General features: G+C 43.9%; 1 protein-coding gene across 1 annotated transcript in view; it reads left to right on the forward strand.

The window, feature by feature from the left end:
* Nucleotides 1–20,563, forward strand: part of LOC140250245 (protein eva-1 homolog C-like) — a 158,102-nt gene that overhangs the window by 46,679 nt on the left and 90,860 nt on the right. Inside the window, exon 4 of the mRNA XM_072332827.1 lies at nt 11,395–11,547. Within this exon, the coding sequence (XP_072188928.1) occupies nt 11,395–11,547 (153 nt within the window). The remainder of the gene's footprint in view (nt 1–11,394; nt 11,548–20,563) is intronic.

The following is a 20,563-nucleotide window of genomic DNA, read 5'->3' on the forward strand; positions in this document are numbered from 1 at the left end:
GATGTTCAGCACTGGCCAGGAATGGTTTCCAATAGAAGGTTTGGACACAGTCACCCTGTTTTAGAGGCTAAGAAAGTTTATAATAATGGCTATGAGTTCTTCCATGCCAGCTGACCTCAGCACCAGAGACCTGGCACATTTAGCTTATCAGGACTGAGGTGGCCAGAGATCTACAACATCCAGAGCACGGTGGGGCCTCGTGTCAGGCTGAGCATGCTGAGAACTTCAATCTCCAGGGTACCTTCCAGAATCATTAACAAATGGCATCCAAATCCAATTATTTTTCAGGTAACATGCCGATTCGATTCAGACTCATTAAGTATAATTACTGGGCAGGCTACAGAAACACATAATTAGGGGGAACTGACATATTATTTAGTTGGTCTAGCGTGAATTCCCTGTTACTGAAATCTGGATTCACCAATGTTATTTAAACAATTTGGAGCTTGTTCATCCCCCCTCACTCCACAGACAGATCGTGTGTGATTGTGAGTTAGTAAATATTTGCTCTGTGTGCCAGACTTTCTGGAGGGGCAGCATGATCTGATCATGGCAGGGAACAGTATTTCTGGGGCTGCTCAAGTCATACTGAAGCCATAACGTCACTTGTCTGCATCCCAGCAGTGTCACCACAGCAGAGTTCTCCAGGGCTGGTTGCTGCTCTGGCTGTTGTAGGAGCAGCAGTTGATCTGCCTTCATGCAGTGTCTGTTTGCCCATGCTGGCTTTTTGCTTCTTTGTTTTCGCTTTCTACTTTAAAAGCCCCTGGACAAAACATGGACATAAATGTTTGTCTCTGCAAGGGGATTATTTAGGATGTTTAAGTTGCCATTCCCTGCTAGTATTGTTAATAATAAAGAAGGCTTTGACCATGTTTACATGGCTTTGCCAATACGTGCTCCATGTACTGCCTTTCCCTTCTCTCCTCATCCCCAACTTGTTGCCATTGCCTTTCTGTCCTGTATGCCCTGCCCCTTCTGCATGGCCTGGGCTGTATCCTCCTGCAATGCTCTGGTGACATTTCTCTCTTTCCTCCCAGGCAGTTGCTATTTTAGCTTATGATTTCCAGGACAGCGGGAGAGAGAATTTCTGTCTGGTGGTGGCATTTGTTGTGTTGTATTTTTTCCCAAATAAAAATTATTTTTATTTAATTTAAATGCTGCACGGAGCACGTGGGTGTGATAACAGGGGGGTAGTGGTTATGAAGCTTCCCCATAACCTTTGTCATTTAGCGAAGTGTAAATCCAAACTGTGCTGCTCTCTCTTCTATTCACAAATACAAACCTAAAACCTGATGAAGTTTCAGGAAGCTTGGATTGTGACCTGCACTCCAGTTGCAGCTTAAATCTCTCTGTGACAATGCAAGGATCTATTTGTGAAAGCCTTTCTCTAGGCTTTGAGAAATGTGTCTGGAAAGGCTGCATTTGTTGGCAAAGGGTAAAGTGCCAGAAGTTTTTATGGGGGCAGGAGGAGAAAAGGGGTGGGGGAGGTCATTTTGTTCTAGTTTGGGGCCTGCCCAGCTTTGATTTATGCCTGAAAATTGACCTGGATGAGTGCTTTGAAAAGAGCAGGCAGTTATTCTCCTCACCATAGATTTAATTCTATGTACAAAGCACAGTGAACCATCTATTGCTGTTTTTCAGACACGGGAATGCTCATTCTGATGTTCTTGCCAAAGTCAGATAACTATTTCTCTTAACAGCACTAATGAATTCTAATTATAAAGCAAATTAATTTGGAAATCAATTAGGAGTTCTAAGTGGATATTCTGATCAAAATGTTGTCATTGAGTTTGGTCCCTATCACATAGTAATAATTTCTATCAGATGGTGGTGCAGCTGCTGTCGCAGACGGGGCTGCCTTTCAGTGAGGACGCGTGTTTTTTTGGCAATGGTAATTCAAAACATTTATGAACAAAGTAATACCATGACTTGTGCCAGAGCTTCCGCAGCTATCAAGGAGTTATAGAGTCATCCTCTGTGTCGGTGATTCCCTATTGATGGTGAATTTGAAGGTTCATATATGGGCACCTTACACGTGTTGGAGAATTGATGGTTCTGTTCATCATTTTTCAAATGGATTCACTGAGAAGATTGGGTGGGACGTTATGGAAGGCAGACATAGGCTGCGAATGCATCTTGATTGCCTTATAGTTCCTCTGCAAACCCTTTCCACAGTATTGACTCCAGTATGAGGTGCTACTGTTTTTTCTGGACTAAGGGTTACATCTTTTCTGTTGCGTTCAGTGAATGCTGCGTGAGAAGCTGGTTTTGTTATTTGCTTTCACTCTCTAGTTAGAATTCGCAGATGCTGTGAGCAGGAATGGAGGGCCATGTAAAGAAATTTCAGACGGGAGCAAAGAGGGATCTGAATATATTCCTGGTGCCTTTAGCACTGGTGATTAATTTCAGTGCTGGGATAGGCTGGTAATTCAGTAGTTATCAGTCCTTTCAGAAAAGCATTCATCTACTTCATAAGACAGCTTTATAGGTGGCAGGAAAAGGTCACTGTATTGTTTGCTGCATTGCTTTTTTGGTGGGCTAGCCTTTCCAAAGCAGTGCAATGAAGTGGGGGCTGTTGAAGTGGCACATTTTCCTGGGGCAGCCGCTGAGGTAGAAGAAATCTGTCTTTTACCTCCTGTATTCATCAACTTGCTCTTGCTTATCTGTGTTAGTTCAAAACTGTTAATGTGGCTCAGGAAATTTATAAGAGCAATAAAACTTAAGGCAGCAAGTGCTGTAGCCATGAAAAGGTGTAAATAACGGAATGCTATAAATAACAGCATAGGTCCATCGACCTGCGATCTGGGTCAGAGAAATCTTACTGAGAATGATCAATATTGCTTTAAGTCATTGGTGCACAGAGATTTTCAGGTGCTGTCAAATAGCCCATCTCTGGAACACGCCAATTATTTGACTGTCAAGAGCAGGATTAATAGGAGCATGTGATTTCATTATCACAAGCGCTGAGATTATTATCAGTTCTGTCCCTGGGGCGTGTGAGTGAGGGGAGGAGAAGGAAACTGCTGCTGCCCTGGGACAGTGTGAAGAAAAACAAAACATGGAAGCTAAAGATCCCAGCCCCCTTTCAGGCTCCACAGTGCCCTAATAAAAGGGAGAACAGAGAGATGGTGAAAAGGAGGATGCTTTCTACTGATGTGGATGGAAACATTCCCTTTGCTGGATTTGGGTTCCATTGACCAGATTGGGATGAAAGACACACCCTCATGTTTCCCTCCTTTCATTCTGCCTGGATTGTATAAATCATAGGCCATGACTTTTGTAGGTAACCTTGTCCATTGGCCCTCAGCTGGACTCCTCATAGGAGATCCCTGTCTCTGTTGAACTGGGGAGCCCAGAGCTGGATACAGTGGTCTAAATGTGTCCTCACCAGGGCAGTGTAGAGGGGAGGATCACCTCCCTTAACCTGCTGGCCATGCTCTCTTTAATGCACCACAGGCTCATCAGCCATGTCTTACATCCACACAGGTTAGTTGGTGGGACCATGCAACAACTATAACCAGCTTTGGCAATTTTCTCTCTTCTGTATCAAGCTACCACTTCTTATAAAACAGGAAGGGCCTTGACTGTCTTTGTCACTGCTGACAGTGAGCCAGCGGGTTCTCAAGACATTGGAAGGAAGTAATAAACGGTGAGGCTGAGGGTTAGGTAAGAAAATAACTGTTCAGTCATACCCACTTCAGAAAATTAGCCTGAAGTCATCAATGGAAGAAGTGGGATGAAAGATTTGTTCTTTGCTCCCAGGTGTTCTCCTTAACTCTCATCTGAGTGTAGTGTATATGTTTGGATACTGCTCTCTTCTTCCTCATTAGATAATCGTACTATTCTGTCCTGCAGGAAAGCGCAACTCAGTGTGTTTGGAGTCTACTTTGGGAATGGAACAGAGTAGTTAATTGGCAGCACTGTCAGACTTTATGGAGCAGAATATAAAATGACAACTGCTTCAGACTAATGAAAGCAACAGTGGGGAAAGGCTCCTCTTAAACACTGCAAATTGAATGGGTACATCAGGCCTGTAATTTTAAAGGAATCTGACAAGGTTGTTAACAGAGAATAATCTTGTTGAAATCATTTCAGAGCTTCAGAATTTAGCAGTCTTGAAATTTCAGGGTACCTTCAAGTTACCAAGCTGCTTACTTGGTATAACTCTGGGCTGTCATGCAAGTTGCTTGTTTCAGAGTTTCAGTTTCTCTTTTGCAGAAGCGCTGTGCTCCATGCCATGAAAGAGAGCAGACAGCAGTTTTTACAAGTTAAATTAGAGCATCTTCAGAAAAAGCTTATCTGAGGGAGGCTTGAATTTAAGTGATGTTAAAAGGTATTTCTTTGAGAATGTATGAATTTGTGACATTATTTGTTTATGCTCCAAATTAAAGGGGCCAAATATCAAAGATCATGGATGTTGAAATGAGTGAATGAACACATAGTCCACAGTTCACGTTTGTGAGGAAACACTGTATTGAGGATTCTGGAGATCTCAGCTGTCTTGGAAAGGTCTTTAGCTACTTACACCTAAGGGAAGGCTGACTTGACTGATATGGATTTATACAAATCCAGAGATGAATGTGTAGCAGATTCATACCGATAAAGGTGAAGCCCTGGAACTCAGGAAACAAAGTACATCATTCATAATTGGAAGTGGCCGAATTCTCTTTCTTGCAGAAGGTATACCCTGGATTCTGGGAATATGGGGGAAACAATAATAAGTAAAAGCAGAAATAAGTGTCACATGCTAAGATACTGGATGGGTATATTAAGCTGAGCAATTCATGGGCTGATCTGTTGCACAAGCACTCTACTTCAAGGTGCTACTTGGTTGTCTGTACTGGCGTTTAATAGGTTTCCTGTGTTGGAGACTTATTTCTTTAGTTCCTCCAGAAGAGACAGATACCAGCGATACTCATCTCTCGTGTGGTCAGCAAGGTTGCTGGAATTGGTTGTCCAAGCAGATTGTGAAGTCTCAGTCCTCAGAGACATTAAAATCTCCACTGGACACGGCACTGAGCAACTTGCTCTAGCTTACAGTAGTTTAAACGCAGGGCTTGCCCTAGACAGTCCCCAGAAGGGCCTTCGGACCTCAGAGACTGTGAATTATGGTGTGAGGTGATCACATCCCTAGCAAAGAGTTCCACTTTCTACAGATAAGTCTTGTTTTGGCTTTTTCCTTAAGGCTGACACAAAAAAACTGCAGTGTGATGACTTCTTCATATATAATGTTTATATATGTATATATATGTGCATGTGTGTATATATATAAAATACACACATATATGTATATATATGTATACACATATGTATATATATATATATTCTTCTGCCTGAATCACAATAATTTGGTGATCTCTTCGTCTCCGTGAAAGCTGAATTTTAACTTATGACTAAATTATTATGCATTCCATTTGTACTGTCCCATTTCCACTGCTGTAGCCGAAATGCTGAGTCGCAGCTTGAAGCAGTGATGGAGCACCTGGTGGGAAAGCAGGGCCAGCCCAGGGGAGCTCAGCTGTATGCAATGCAATGCACTGAGTGACCAGAAGGACTGGAGCCGGGATTCACTCCTTCCCAGCCCTGGTTTAAGAGCTGGCAGTGGAGGCAAGGGGATCTCTCTGGGGATCCCTGCATGCCTGAGGCCTGCTGAAGGTAAGCAGCTTCTCTCCTTCCCTTCTATTGGGAATGCTGTTGCATTTGAGCAGGTCCCCACTTGCTACAGTCTAGGACCTTGCTACTCTTGTGACTACTGCTTTCCATCACATTGCAGTGTTACAACTACGTATTTCACTTTTTCAACTTTGAAACCTATCCGTATCTGCTCGGTGCAGGAAGAGCAATGCAGTGCGTTGGACGTGTGCTGTTAATGCTGTTCTTGTGGAGGTAGTGGCTCTGTGAGGAGCCTCTTTGCCCTTTTTCATAGACCAATGCTATCTACTGCCATCATGAATAAAATAGATCACACAAATTACCATCTGTGGTGATTTCACGCTGTTGGGCAGCTCAGCTTCGCCGTGCTGTTCTCTCACTCCTCCTCAATGGAACAGGAGGAGAAAATACCATGAAAAACACATGTAGGTTGAGATAAGGACAAGCAAATTTGATACCAATTGCTGTCATGGGCGCAACAGATTTAGCGTAAGGGAGATGAATGTAATTTATTGTCTACTGATAGCAAACTAAAAACCTTATTTTGCCTGATACCTCCCATGTAGCTCAGGTGTGGGGCCTGCAGTCAGCCCTCATTTAGTCTCTTCCACTCCTGCTCCACGTGGCTCCCTCCCACGGGCACACCTCCCACGGGCACACCGTCCTTCCCCTGCTGATCCCCGTGTGCAGCGCAGCTCTCCCAGCAGTGCCCGGTGCAGCTCCGTCCCGCAGGGCCCACCTTCAGCCGCTGCTCCACGCCGTCCCCACGGGCGGCAGCTCCCGCAGCCCTCCTGCTGCACCGCGGGCTCCTCCATCAGCTTCGCTGCGGCCCGGGCTGCTCCCGTGGGGCTCCATGGGCTGTGGCCTTCTGCAGGACACATCCACTGTAGGTGAGACCAGCTTCGTTTCCTACACAACCTCTTTGCTCAGATCCCTGCCTCTGAGTTTGAAGTCCTTTGGGACTTTGTGAGGAAGACAGAGTCCTCTTTCCGTGTCTTTCCAGCTCTTTGATCTGGGAAATAGGTCAACCTTTATGCACTGATTATGTGAACCGTGCTTATTTTAATTAGTGAAATTTCAGTTTATTTTCCCACTGCTTGTTCTATTTAAAAATAGTTTTAGACAAAGTAGACTTCTGGCATGAAGGAGTTCCATCGTTTTGTTGGAGATGAAATCTTTGTAAGAGCTTTTATCTCCCCAAATCTTGCAGAGGCTCAGCCAGCTGAGTTACAATTTGAGTTTCTCAGTTATGGTCATTCAGAAAATACTCGCAGACCACAGGTGAAAATGTCCTTAAAACACCAGCTTGATTTACTGCAGGTTAAACATTTTGGTGTTCTCATATGCATTCTATTATCACAATGGTTCTTGTTTACTTTGTTATTTGAGAGAGCCATTTTTTTTTCCATTAGAAACATTTATGATTATTTTCTCTCAGTTGTTCCAGCTATGTTATCATAATGTCATATATTGACCTCTAAAATGTGCCTAGAAAAGCCTGCAGCTGTTCCCTCCTTGGTTTCTCTCTCTGAGCTGTATTTAAGCCAGTGTATCTGAAAACAGGCAGTAATAGAAGGGATATTACCCTCAGCAAATATCTTAATCATGGTAAATCTCTCTTGCCCTACAAATGACTGCATGGGGGATTAGAGTGGAGTAAGCCATTTGCTGAGTATCACTGCCACCTTTCCTAGACCATTTAAGTGTGTTTAATTTTTCAGGGTGAAACATGAAACCCACTAATAGGAATGTTTGTATTTGGACTGAATTATACTCAGACTGTAGCAGTTAGAGCAGGGTTAGGGCCAGATTGTGACTGATGTAGAGGAGGCCAGCTCTGCCTGGGAGAACAAGAGAGAAAAATGCAGATTCACTTCTAGTCCCAGACCTCTTATGTCACTTACGCTGCTTCAGTTCTTTTCAATATTTATACAACGCTATTAACCAGTAAACATATGGCTGATGCTTCGCTGTGTATTTTTTTCTTTTTACATCGATCACAGCCCTTAAAGTTGTCCAGTGCCTGGCAGCCATCAGGGTCTGGATGAAAGACAGCTGGCTTTAGTTCATCCTGGCTAAGATGGAGGTGGCAGAGCAATGAAACAGAAAATACTTTCAGAGGTTTATGTCATCTGTAACATTGCTTTCTATCTGTTTATCCCTACTTCTGTCAGGTTGCCCAGGAACACAGAGAGAACCTGTTCTCCACTGATTGTTTTGAGGAGTCTGAAGTAGATGGCATAGCCCTCTTACTCCACAGTGCAGCACGTCAGCAGCACGTCACCTTGCACTAGACCCCAAGGAGTGCATGGTCAGCTTCACTGCCTGGTTTAGTACTTTGAGCCGCTCATCAGGCAGTTTCCCCCACCAGCTCTGAATGTAATTTTTCAGAGCAGCTCTGAGAGTAAGAGCTGAAAATGTGCTTTGCTGTTGATTTTTCTCAGCTCCTGGACTGACTCTCAGCAGAAGAGTGAATGGCATCTGGAGAAGCTACAATACTCACTGTGTATAATCCCAGTCAAGTTCCCAAATCACAAACTCTAACTTTGAACGATCAACAGAACTTAGGGTTCTAAGGACCTTAAATGGTCCACAGGAGATGTAGTTGAGCAGTCAGTTCTACTTGTTAATTGGGAGTGGTAGCTAGTAATAAATCAGAAGAGGATATTGAGTTACTGCCTTCTAAGAAACAAGAGCTCCACAGCAGACCCTAGCGCTTGCTCTTTGGGGATATTGGGAGTTTTCTTTTTCTAAAGTCAATCAACTGTTTCCCATTTCAGCCAGTCACAAGTATATTTCCTTTCTGTGGTACTGCTGCAACTATGTTCTAGCTTGCCCTCTTGTGCAGTTTAATGCCCTAGTGCATTTAGCTTGAAACCATTGGTTTCTTTAAGTTTAAGTTTTAAGTTTTTAAATTTCTGTTCTACACTGTTAGGTGTTAGGCTGTATAACCGAGTCTAAAGCTCTGGTCCCATTGCCATCCCACAAGAAACAGAAAAAAAACAACACCAAAACAATCTAGAGATGAAGATAACAACTCAGTATATTCAGTGTGTCATTCAGATAATGGTGACAGTGGCTGAAACACCCACGCAGAAAGTGTGGGCTGACTGGTTTGTTACAGCAGTATGCGGTATCCTCTCTCTGCATACGCTGATGTCAAAAAGAGCTTCTCTCGCTGCTTCCCGTCTCTGTTCTGCATGCAGAGCTGGCCGTGGGTTGGACACTGCAGGTATTACCGAGTGTGTTTGTTAACAGTCACATTCTCCCATGATTGAGTTATGTCTTAATCCTGTCTTCACCTACAGGGAGGAGAGCCGGATAAGAAGGTGTTTTCCTGTTCCGTAACTATTTTGTATGTTTGAAAGTTTTCTGGCAGTGGGATGAAGGCTAGAATTTGTCAGAGATTTTTATACAAAGCTGAAAGGGAAGAAGGGAGATGAGATACCCAAATAACTGGTGTGTAGGTTTAAGGTCTCACCTGGTCTGTGGGTTTGGGCCAGAGCTTCCACTCTCCAGGTGGTTGCTCTGATCGTGGGGTAACAGGAGATTTTGAAGGGGCTGTTTTTTAGCTTTGAGTAGGAATTCCCAAGATGAGCATAAGGAGTCACTTAGACACTTCTTTTAAATCAGTATGTGTGCGCTTTGGTATCATATGTGTTTCCTTCATGTAGTTTCTTCTGAAAAAACTGATCCAGTGTAGAAGATAGCCCTGCTGTTAGCAGGAGTTAAGCCAGATTGTGTTCTGAGAAGCCTTCCAACCTGAATTCTTCCCAGATTCAACTCTGGGGCATTTCTGTCTGGCTCCCATTAGGATTAAATGATTCCTGGGACTGTAGTCACAGTACAGCAAAAGCTGTTGAATTATGTCACATCTCCCATGTAAAGACTTAAGTCACAGAATTGCAGAATTGCAGGGGCTGGAAGGGAGCTCAAGAGACCATCCAGTCCAACCCCCTGCAAGGCAGGTTCTTTCCCTACAGCAGGTTGCTCAGGAAGGTGTCCAGGAGGGTCTTGAATATCTCCATAGAAGGAGACTCCACAACCATTCTGGGCAGCCTGTTCCAGTGCTCCATCACTGATGGTGAAGAGTTTCTTCCTTGCAATAGTATGGAACTTTCTGTGTCCCAAGCTCTGCCCTTTGCCCCTTGTTTTAGTGTTGCTCACCTCTGAAAAGAGTCAACGAAGAGTCAACTCCTATTGAGTTCATCCCGTGCTTTAGGTGTAGATGGGACAGCAATGAGATCTCCTCACAGCCTTCCCTTCTCCAGGCTGAACAATCCCCTGTCTCTCAGCCTTTCCTTGCAGGGTAGATGCCCCTGGCCCTTCATCATCTTTGTCACCCTCTGCTGACTGTTTCCAGGAGATTCCTGTCTTTTTTTGAACGGGGAGCCCAGAACTGGTCACAGTATTCCAGATGTGCATTAAAGTAACTAGATATTAAGCATTAAGCCATACTTAAGTTATTATCTTGTGTTCTCATTTAGTATGTAGTTTTAAAAATACGGACTTAGCAGAAGTCTCTCTCTCTCTCTATATATATATACACACACACATATATATATTTATATAACTAATATATCTATTTGTGATATTGTGCGTAGAGATGAATATAATGTCTGTAGTACACGCAGGGACTGGTGCAGTTGCTGGTGCTGGCTGATCATGGTTTACACTCTTTAGTTGTTAGCACAAACTGTGGCACAGTTTTGACCTGGAACAACCAGCAGCATTTCAGATGATGACTGATTATGCTTTGGAGGTTACTGTGGGTCAGGGACCCTTCCCATTAAGTCATTTAGATGCTGCACCTTGTGGTAGGGAATAAAGAAGTTCAGCAATGTGAATGCAAACTGAATGATATCAGTTGACCTTGGGGCTGGAGAGCAGTCTTTGACCTGTTGTGACTACATTTCTAATGGTAAATAATGCAGTCAAGTGGGAAGCCACTCTACTGAGACTGAGGAGGTTGGCATCATATTCCTGGCTGTGCCCTGTGTCAGCTGGGTTGACCTGAGGCATGTGCATTGGTTTTCTTTGTCTCTTTCTTGCATGCTTATAGCTGTCTCTGCTCTTCAAATCGGTGTTATCTTCTGTGGTGTTTTAGCGGATGTACATGGGGAGGGCCTGTTCTAGGTTGGGACCTCTGGGGGTTCCTATAATATAGATAATAGTAAAGAGAAGGGAATGGGGAATGACAGGCTTTCTTGTGAAATAATTGCTTAGTCATTAAGGCAGATGTGAACTGAGTTGTTCTTTTGTGTGCAGCAGTCTTACAAAAACTGTGGTATATTTTGTGGCTTTGAGCTGTCTATTTCAAGGATTTGAGAGGCAGAATGTGGAATGGAAACTTGGCGTGTGAAGGGCTGATCTGTGGATGAGAAATGTGTCTGAAGATGTGTCTTTGCCTTCCCCTGCCACAGACTTCTAATATCCCTATGGGGAAATCTCTCAGTTGCCATGCCTCACTCCCATGCCCACCTATTTACTGGAATTCACATGGGCTGGATTAAACAGTGTTCTGAAAATGCCAGTGAGAGAATGCATAATGCGAGTGATCACTGCTACTCCAGCAAATGTTGTTATAAGGCTGGCATCAGCTTCTGGCAGCTGATGTGCAGCTCTGGACAGATGCCTGGCCACTGCTGCCTCTGACAAGGTCACACCATGGTGAAGATAAGGCTCCCATCATGCTGGGCGTCTGCCTCTGGATCAGCTGAGTAATTGTTTGTTTTCTTCTAGATGAGTTCAAGAGTAAAGTAGCCTGTGAAGATGACAAGCTGCGGCTCAGCTGTAAGAAGAGCATGGTGATAGCCATTTACTCTGCTATCTTTGGAAGGACACAAGGAGGCAGCCTGGAGTGCCCGTACCAAAACCTAGGGATGCCCATGATTGGTAAGAGGGGAATGGCTTTACAGAGCATGCTCATCTGGGAACCTGAGCGAGTTAATCTCTTTTACCATCATCACACAGTGCTGGCAGAGAGCCTGGGTAGGAAAGGCAGGACTAGAACATGCAACCCGTCACTGTGGTGCTCCTGATGTGTGGAGCTTTCTTAGCCAGTGGTGAGCTATGTCATGAGTGTCTAACTGAGAAGAAGAAGCCGTAGCCCAGTTAAGAAGCTGCAGACTTCTGGCAGATTCATCAAACTTCAGGATTCTCCTCGAATTTCTTACTCCATTGTTTGCCTTCCTGGTAGTCCATACCCTCTATCTGTACCATGGAGATGTGTGTTATTGGTAGGTGTCATGGTCTGTCTGTTGCTAAGTCAAGCCTTGACGTTGTATTTAAAATTTTATTAGCATTAAAGCAAGGGGTAAAGATTCAACAAGCAGGCTGCTATGTTGTATCACAGTACAGTCACCTCTGAACAGATTCTTTACTTTTAGGCTATTGTAGTTTCTTACGTTCATGTGCTGAAGATTCATAAACTTCAAAACATTCACTAAAACTGTCTGTTCTTGAGCCAACATGAAATGAGTTTGAGCGTTTTAGGCTGTGTCAGAAAGAATATGTCCTCAGTGTAAAACCACGCGGCTGGTGTTCTTCACCACCTTTTCTTCTGCAGAAGTGAAAGGGGATTAACCGCTTTCCCAAAGGAATTGCCTTTAGAGAGGGAAGGGCTTCAGAAGGGGCTGCAAAGGTGGCTTGAGGGGCTGCTGTTGTCTGTGCTGGTATCTGTTCAGCTGTATCTGGAGATCTTTGGTTTCATGGCTGCTGATCCTGTGCCCTTAAGGAGTTAAATGCTGTTCAAATGGAAGCACATGAGGTGACTGCTTGGAAACATGATATGCAGGTGGTGTGTGTCAGTAGATGAGTGGTAGAACCAGGCCCTGTCAAATTATTTGTGCTGCATGGCGAATGCTTTAGCTTTGTAACTGGAAAAATCTCAGCACTTGCAGTACAGTGGAATAATTCGGGATCTCCTACACAGTCCCATGTTTTGGATGCATGGTGGGAAAGTCTCCTTTCTTTTGTCTTCCATCTCTGGAGGTAACACATGTCTTTGGGCGCACTTCTTTTGTCATTAGTTGCTATGGAGTATAAGCTGAAGCTGGTAAGTCTGACAGGTTAGCATTAGCCTCCTTCTTTTGTTTGTTGTTTGTTTGTTTTTCTTTAGGATGGCCTAAGCAGGCACACTGCTGCAGTGGTGGTTTGACTGCTGGGTAATAACTTGTCAAGTCAACAAAACTGGATGGGTTTCTAGAGCACACCTGAGCACACTGCTGCTCCTTTGTCCTTCCTCAGAGTGCAGAAAAGGGCATGTATTGGTGACAAAGTGCTAACACAGGGATTTACTCTTGAATGTCCCTGCAAAGTGAAACTCTTCATTTTAAATCAAAGTCACGCAGGGTAAATTTCTCCTCTCTTCTTTCTAAGTGCGAAGCTCTGAAATTTGTCCTGGCTGAGAGTGGGGTGTGTGGCGCAAGAAAGTGGGGTGGGAGGTGGTGGAGCAAAGCTGTAGTTAAGGGAACAAATAGCGAAGTATGAAGAAGAGCTGCACAGACACCCTACTGAGTGTGATGTTTGCTAAGAAAAGAAGGTTTTGTGGGAGGTGACTTAATGGGCAAGAGCTCTGGTTACACAAGGAAGGGGAAGGTGGCTGTGCTTATGGCTCCTCTGTTGGCCCTGTAGGAGAAGCCAGTGTAGGATCCCTCTGCAACCCAAATTAGCAAAAGGCATATTTGCATCATGCTTGTCCACAGCATACTGCAAGAAATAACAGGCATGCATCCATTCACAGTACTGAACTGAGGGGGCTGTACGCCCAGCTGCCACCAGCAATTCTGGGAGCTGTGTGCAAAGTCCCCCAGCCTGCTTCACAACTTTTGCTCCTGCCATAGGCTTACCTAGCCTGGAAGGCAACTCTGTTCCTTCAGGAACAGGTAGAAACATCATGACAAGCTTTCTCTATCTAGGCAACACTTCTCTGCACGTTTCCACAGCCCTGCAATATGGAAAGGGCTGTTCTGTGACAGCCTTTGATCTCAAACACTAGCAAGGAGCTGATCTCACAAACATGGCTTTGAGTCAGACTTTACAGCAGCACCATTTCCCATAAGGCAGAACCCAGCTACCTTCTGCATGTGAAAGACTTACTCTGTTTCAGTTTCACTGGAATGATGATTTGTGTCATGCCAGGAGCCTTGGCAGAGAGGGCCTTCTCATGGGATGTAGGTCCTGGGTAAGTCTACAGTGATGAGTTTACTCAGGCAGCATGAGATACTGATGAGTGAAGAACGTGTAGGTGTCCCAGAGATGGGTGGAGAGATCTTTCTCTCCTGGTGAAAAGCAGTTCAGAAAATGTAATTCCATCCTTTGCTTTTGTGAATAAAATATACGTGTGGGTTGAATTTAGCAATTTCCATCATCTACAGGTGAGACTTTGAAAGAACTGAGGGTTGCAGAGGAGAGTTACACTGACACAGCAGGGCACTATTACCACAAGGTAATAGAATACGTCATTTAATTTGCTCTGCCTTGAAAAAGAAGACCTTGTACTCCTATAGGAGTGTTGAGCAGACAATGGCTGCTAATGGTTAATTTCCTGGGTTCTGAAGAGACATGCAATGTGTTGGGTGCTCATTGAGAGGGGTGTGAGGTGTCAGTGCATTGCAGCCCTTGAACACCTGGACAACACAGCCATCCTTCTGCTGCTTTTGAGTACTGTGGAATCCCCAGTCAGATTTAGCACTCCATTTCCCTGTCAAACATGTGCACTCTGTCTGTCTTACTTCTATATGAATGTGCTTAGCATCTGAGAAGGGAAAGTTGTTGTGAAGGACTCCATCTTATCTCTGTCATGTTAAAGAGAAAAATTGCCAGGATCTGCTTTTAACTGGAAACACACTGAAACGTGTGCCAGCTGACTGCAATGGGAAACTCCCAGAAAACAGCTGGACCTCTCCTTTGAATGCCCTGGGAACTCTGAGGAGCTCCTAGAGGAATCTGACCTTATTGTAACTCTCTTAATAAAGCTTCCACTTTGCTGCTAGCTTGTGCAGAGACAATGTGCAGAGGCAATATGCAGAGCATAGAGAGGTCTCTGGAGAAAAGGTTATTTGCTAGCAAGAAGCCATTAATATCCTTCAGCGTGGGGGACCCTTTGCCTCCTTTATCGTTCTGTTTACAGCTGCCTCTGCCTGCGTCTCTGAGCTTATGCCAAGAGAAGCTAATTTAAAAATGAACTTTTCCTACTCAAATCTGAGTATATGATGTAACTACCTAATTAAGAGCCTAAGTAGCAAGAACCTGGATGTTAAAAAAAAACAACAAAACAAACCATAACCCTTCAGTAACCCTTTTTAGTATATAGTGGTACAATATCCTTGACCATATAAAAAGTACTTGACATGTTCACATGTACATTTTTAGAGCAATAGCCCCTGAACCACTGGGAATAGGATAGACATGTCCAGCTTACCTCTAATACCGGGATTCAGATCTCCTCTAAGAATCCCGTCTCTCTCCATCAGATCCAGAATCATAGAATGGCCTGAAAGAAACCTCAAAGATCATTCAGTTCCAGGCTCCTGCTGTGGGCAGGGTTACCAGCCCACTAGAGTAGGGTAAAACAAATCTGGGCTTGGTTTCTGAGTTGGCAGAGGACTGGAGGAGCAAAGCTCCAAAGCTTAGCTTCAGCTCATGGTGCGTAACTTAAACCCAGTTTGCTGAGAAGTGAAATATTTTTATTACACAACACATCGGTTCTCTCCTGTAACCTGGTGTGTAGAAAGCAGATGTGTTTATGAAGCCCTGAGGAAGCTCAGACGGAAGCGACTCTCTCTAGGTCAGTGGATCTGATAAGAACAGAAAAAATGAGTTCAGCAAAGAAGCCCGTGCCTTAGATGCTCATTCCCTGGCATTTTTTCATACTAATGCAATGACAGAAGACGACTGAACCCAGTTTGTTTTGGTTTCTTCCTCTTAAGGCAGATGTATATATGACTTGAACTAGAGCTTTCATGGTTCCTCATATAAATATTTATTATACCATATAAATAATGGGCACTTTGAGTTTGTCTGTCTGTGAGCAGATCTAGCATGTGAATTAGAAGGAATTACATGCAATTAAATAAAATCCTTTTAATCCATGGTACATTATATTCCACCCTATACTTCTGACAGTGCAAGCTTGTAACTGAGTTCTAAACCTGGTCTTCAGTGAAATACTTAAAACACAGAAGGTCTCCAAGCTGTGGAGGGGGAACTATGAGGAGCAGTGACTGCTGGCACTGATGGGATGAGGGCGGCAGGAGAAGGTGGGGGAGCTGCTGCAATTGCTGCTGGTAGATGATGCCATGTAACATGGCTGTCCTTGAGCAGATCTGAGTGCTCGGGGCTGAAAGCTGTTGTGCTTTGGCCTTTCACTGTGAATGTGGCAGCCTTTAAAACAGCTCAAACGTTGACTCTGTGCGATGCAAGTATGATAGATTTGGTCTCTGATTTTCACCTTCAAGGTACCTACCAGGCTTCCAGAATGCTCCTTCCTGTAGATGTGACTCCCTGCATATGTTTGACATTCAGTGCAGAACCTGTATTCTGTGTATAGCTGTTGATTAAGAACAAGTTTTTAGAGGCCAATCTGTATGTAATAAAGCCCACGAGTACCCAGGTTTTAAGCTAAATAAATACCAGTTGTGTTTTAATTTGCATATAATACCTTGTTAAATCTAAACTGAAATGAAAATCCTATTTAGAATGTGATGCTAAAGTGAGGTGAAGGCTGCTGTCAGTTATTTTTCAGTTTTTAGTTAGTTTGCACGTTCTGCTTTTTGTTTCAAAGCAGCAGGTAATTAAAATCACTCTACAACTGCCTTTACAAAACTCAAACCATCTCTGGATCGCGTAGTCATAAAAATGATTTACATGGAGTAGTTTTTGTAAGCACAGAATTGCTATTTAAAAAATAATAATGAAAAACTCCATTCAAGTTGGCTTCTGGGCAAGAGCTTCCTCAAAGCCAAAGTTCAACTTGGTTTTTAAAAGAAAATGATAGCGGAGTGTATAACCCTATGCAGTGGTTGTAAGTGGAAGTTCTGGAAGTTGCAATTTAAACAGCACTAGCAGGCTTTGTGTCAGTATCGGTATCATGCTTGAGGAAATAAAGGGGGTATTTCTCACTCCTTCTGAATGGTAACTGTTTGCAGTAACCAGCCTTATCAAGGTTGCCTGTTGCCTTAGTATTAGTATTAGCTAAAAGCGAATTCAGAGTATGCTCCTAAAACTAAAAAGGAAGAACGTAGGAGATACAAGTCTGTAGCATTTCAACATATTTCCATGGAGTCACTCTGAATAAAAACTGGAGTAACTTGTTCAGAGCTGATGAAGCTCCTCTTAAAATAATTCAGGTGTCAGTCAAGATTATGATAAAATTACCACAGCGATGAATCCTGAGCCTGAGAAACAAAGGTAATCTGGAATCTGTAAGGCTGCAAGCACGCAGTGCTTTATTTTAGGCAGACCAAGAAGTGACTTGCAGATTATGTCAGCTGGAGAGCCTTGTAAAATAGGCGGTCTGCTGCCACTGCTTCCGAGCTTGACATCTTGCTTCTGTGTAGATGCAGGCAGCCTGTAGATGAAGTGTGCTCATCTTCAGGAAAATGCTTTTGCTGGGCCTTAACAAATAGAATGGACAGGTAGACTCAGGGCCTTCACACAGCAGTGCATTTAATGCACCTGCCCAGTCTTCTACTGGCTGAAGCAAAAGCTGTTCTTTGCTTTGTAACCTGGATGACTTATGGCCCACAATCAACTGTTTTCTGCTGCAAATTAAATAGTACAATTTTACTGTTGCCAGGCCCAAACTTCTTTGTTCTCTGAGACTTCTTGGAGCCAAGCTCACTGGTGTCCTCAGATTCTCACTTTGGCTCCCAGACCTGCAAAATGTTATTCACTTGCTCAGCTTTACACACTGAGTTACTCTCTGCAAAATGGAGCTTCACACTTTTTATATGAGTTCTGCTACTAGATACAAAGGTGATAAGAAGATTTGAGATCACATTAATAAATCAAACACTTCTAATTGTAACTGTAGAATCTGTAGCTAAGTCTGCAGTGAATCCTTCAGCCGCAGTCTGTAAATGTAAAGTGGATTTTGGTTTTGTTTTTTTAAAGATTTCTGTTTTATTTTTTAGCAAGAAATTTTACTGCGTGTTACCGAGAAGAACCCTGTCCTGTGCTAGTGCTGTCACTTGCTTCTGAATGATTTCCCTCAAAGGAATGTCTGCCCTACCTCAATCCTTTTGCCTTCTCATCAAAAGTTAATGAGGACAGAAAGGGTTCCACTCGAGGTTTTAATTCCAGGTCTACGTCTGCTCCCATTTAGCCAAAGAGAGCCACAGAATTTGTTACTTGATCAGGTAATACCAGTTGTGTTTTATTTCCTCGTTACTTACCTCCCTTGCACTAATGGAAATAGAATTTCAGGCAGTGATTCTGTTTCTGAAGCCTTCAGTTATAGCCAGTCATTTGGTCCTTCTGATACTTCAAGATCTTTTACTCTGTTGAAAAAGTAGCATGAGTGCTCCAGTATTTCCACTAGATTCTATGATTCAGAGAATTCTTCCTCTGACAAGTGGGTGGGAGTTTCTTAGAATCATAGAATCATAGAATTACTCAGGTTGGAAAAGACCTCAAAGGTCATCAAGTCCAACCGCAGCCTAACCATAGTACCCTAACTCTAACAACCCTCTGCTAACTCATATCTCTGAGCACCACTTCCAAACGGCTCTTAAACACATCCACAGATGGTGACTCAACCACCTCCGTGGCGAGCCTATTCTGATGTTTAACTACCCTTTCTGTAAAGAAGTGTTTCCTAACTTAAGCTCTGTTTATCTTCTTCTCAAGTCCCCACACTATTCTTATGTGAAATAAGGGCATGCAGGATTAACTTGCAATGGGAGCCATTGAGGTTACTGGTGGAAAACAGACCTGATGCTCAGATGAAATAGTAATGCACTGGAAGAGAAAAATGTCCTGTCAGACAACACCCCTAAGATCCTGAGGTCTATGAAGAATAGGAAGAATTGACACTCTCTTTATTCTGGAAGAAGAGTCACTGGAGGTGTTCTCCATGCCCTGCTGCCTTGCTAGCCCCATGGGCAGCCTGTGGAAAAAGTATTACCTGACAGTCTTACAGCATGTTAACTTGTTAACACATTCAGGTGTACCTGCCGTGTGTGAAAGAGCCTGCAGAAGAGGCAGGATGTGGAAGGTGAGTCTGACCCTAAGGTCAACAAATGTGCAGATGCTCAAGATGTTCTTGGGCACTTGGCACGTGCCCACTTCCATTGTGCTATTAGTTACCCATCTCAAAGCAAGATTCCACATCTGTGGGTCCATCTGCAATAACTGCTGCCTTGGAAAAGACCTTGACCTCTGCTACATCTAGAAGTTACTGTAATGTGAAAACTAAACTGACTGGAAGCATTCTTTTGAACCCAAATAGGTTTTGCCATTAAAAGTAGTAACCTATGTCTTTCCTATCTGCATGGAGAAAATCAAGTAATAGTGAGTAACCAAAGTAGTGGATGTGACTAATAGGCATTGTCCCAAATTTCTTTTTTTCGCCAGGAAGAAGTAATAAAAAGCAGTTGTGCTGGGAAACAGTCTTTAACTGACTGGAACCCATTCATTGTGGTGAGCACCATTATTTGGACATTATGTCACTGAGACTGATTCCAGTATTAAAGCTGATATTCTCTGCAAGTTACAGCTGGTAAAATTCTCCAGTATGGTTTTGGTGTCATCTGATTTGGGTTTTATTTACCCTGGCAGAGGCCAGGCATATGAAGACAGTAGATCCAAGAGTAGTATCAGCCTACCAGTCTGGGAATACTAAAGTGAAGTGATAAGGCTAAGGGATGCCAAACGGAAAAGGCTTCCACAGGTACCTCAACCAGGAAGGGAAAGTCCAGGAGGGCATACTCTGTGTCACCCTAGTGAGTGACAGAGACAGGCTGGTAACAACAGACAAGGAGAAGGCTGAGGTGCTTAACAAGTATTTTGCCCCTGTTTCCCCTGATAACTGCTTACCACACAGCCCTCAAACGTTTGGTTTGGTAGGAGGGGATCGGGGAAGCAACGTCCCTCCCACTGTAAGTGAAGGTCAGGTTTGTGACTGCCTGAGGAACCTGAACATCCACAAGTCTATGGGTCCTGATGAGATGTGTCACAGAGTCCTAAGGGAACTGGCTGATGTGCCTGCCAGGCCACCCTCGAAGGTATTTGAAAAGTCGTGGCAATCAGCTAAAGTCCCTGGTGACTGGAAAAAAGGAAACGTCATACCCATCTTAAAAAGGGTAACAAAGATGACCCTGGAACTGCCGACCTGTCAGTCTCACCTATGGGAGGCAGGGGGCTGATACAGGAGAATCAGCATGGCTTCACCAAGGGCAAGTCCTGTTTGACCAACCTGGTGGCCTTTTATGATGGTGTCACTGCATCAGAGGACAATGGCAGAGCCACTGATCCCTCTGGATTGTAGTAAGACCTTTGACACGGTGCACCACACACTGGATTTGATGGAGAGTGGTGGTCAGTGGTTCAGTGTCTGGATGGAGTTTGTTGATGAGTGGTGTCTCTTGGGGGTCAGTACTGGGGCCAATACTCTTTAATATCTTCATCAGTGACATCAACAGTGGTGTCAGGTGCACCCCTAGTAAGCTACGGGATGCAGTTGATGCACCAGAGAGATGGGATGCCATTCAGAAGGACCTGGGGAGGCTTGAGCAGTGGGGACAGGTGAACCTCATGAGGTTCAGCAAATCCAAGTGCAAAGTCTTACACCTGGGTCAAGGCAACTCCCATTACCAGCACAGGCTGGGGGATGAATGGATTGAGAGCAGCCCTGACAAAAGATACCTGGGGGTACTGGCAGATGGCAAGCTGAACATGAGTCTACAAT

This window comes from Excalfactoria chinensis, chromosome 3 (genome assembly GCF_039878825.1).
Source record: "Excalfactoria chinensis isolate bCotChi1 chromosome 3, bCotChi1.hap2, whole genome shotgun sequence".
NCBI classification, from domain to species: Eukaryota; Metazoa; Chordata; class Aves; order Galliformes; family Phasianidae; genus Excalfactoria; species Excalfactoria chinensis.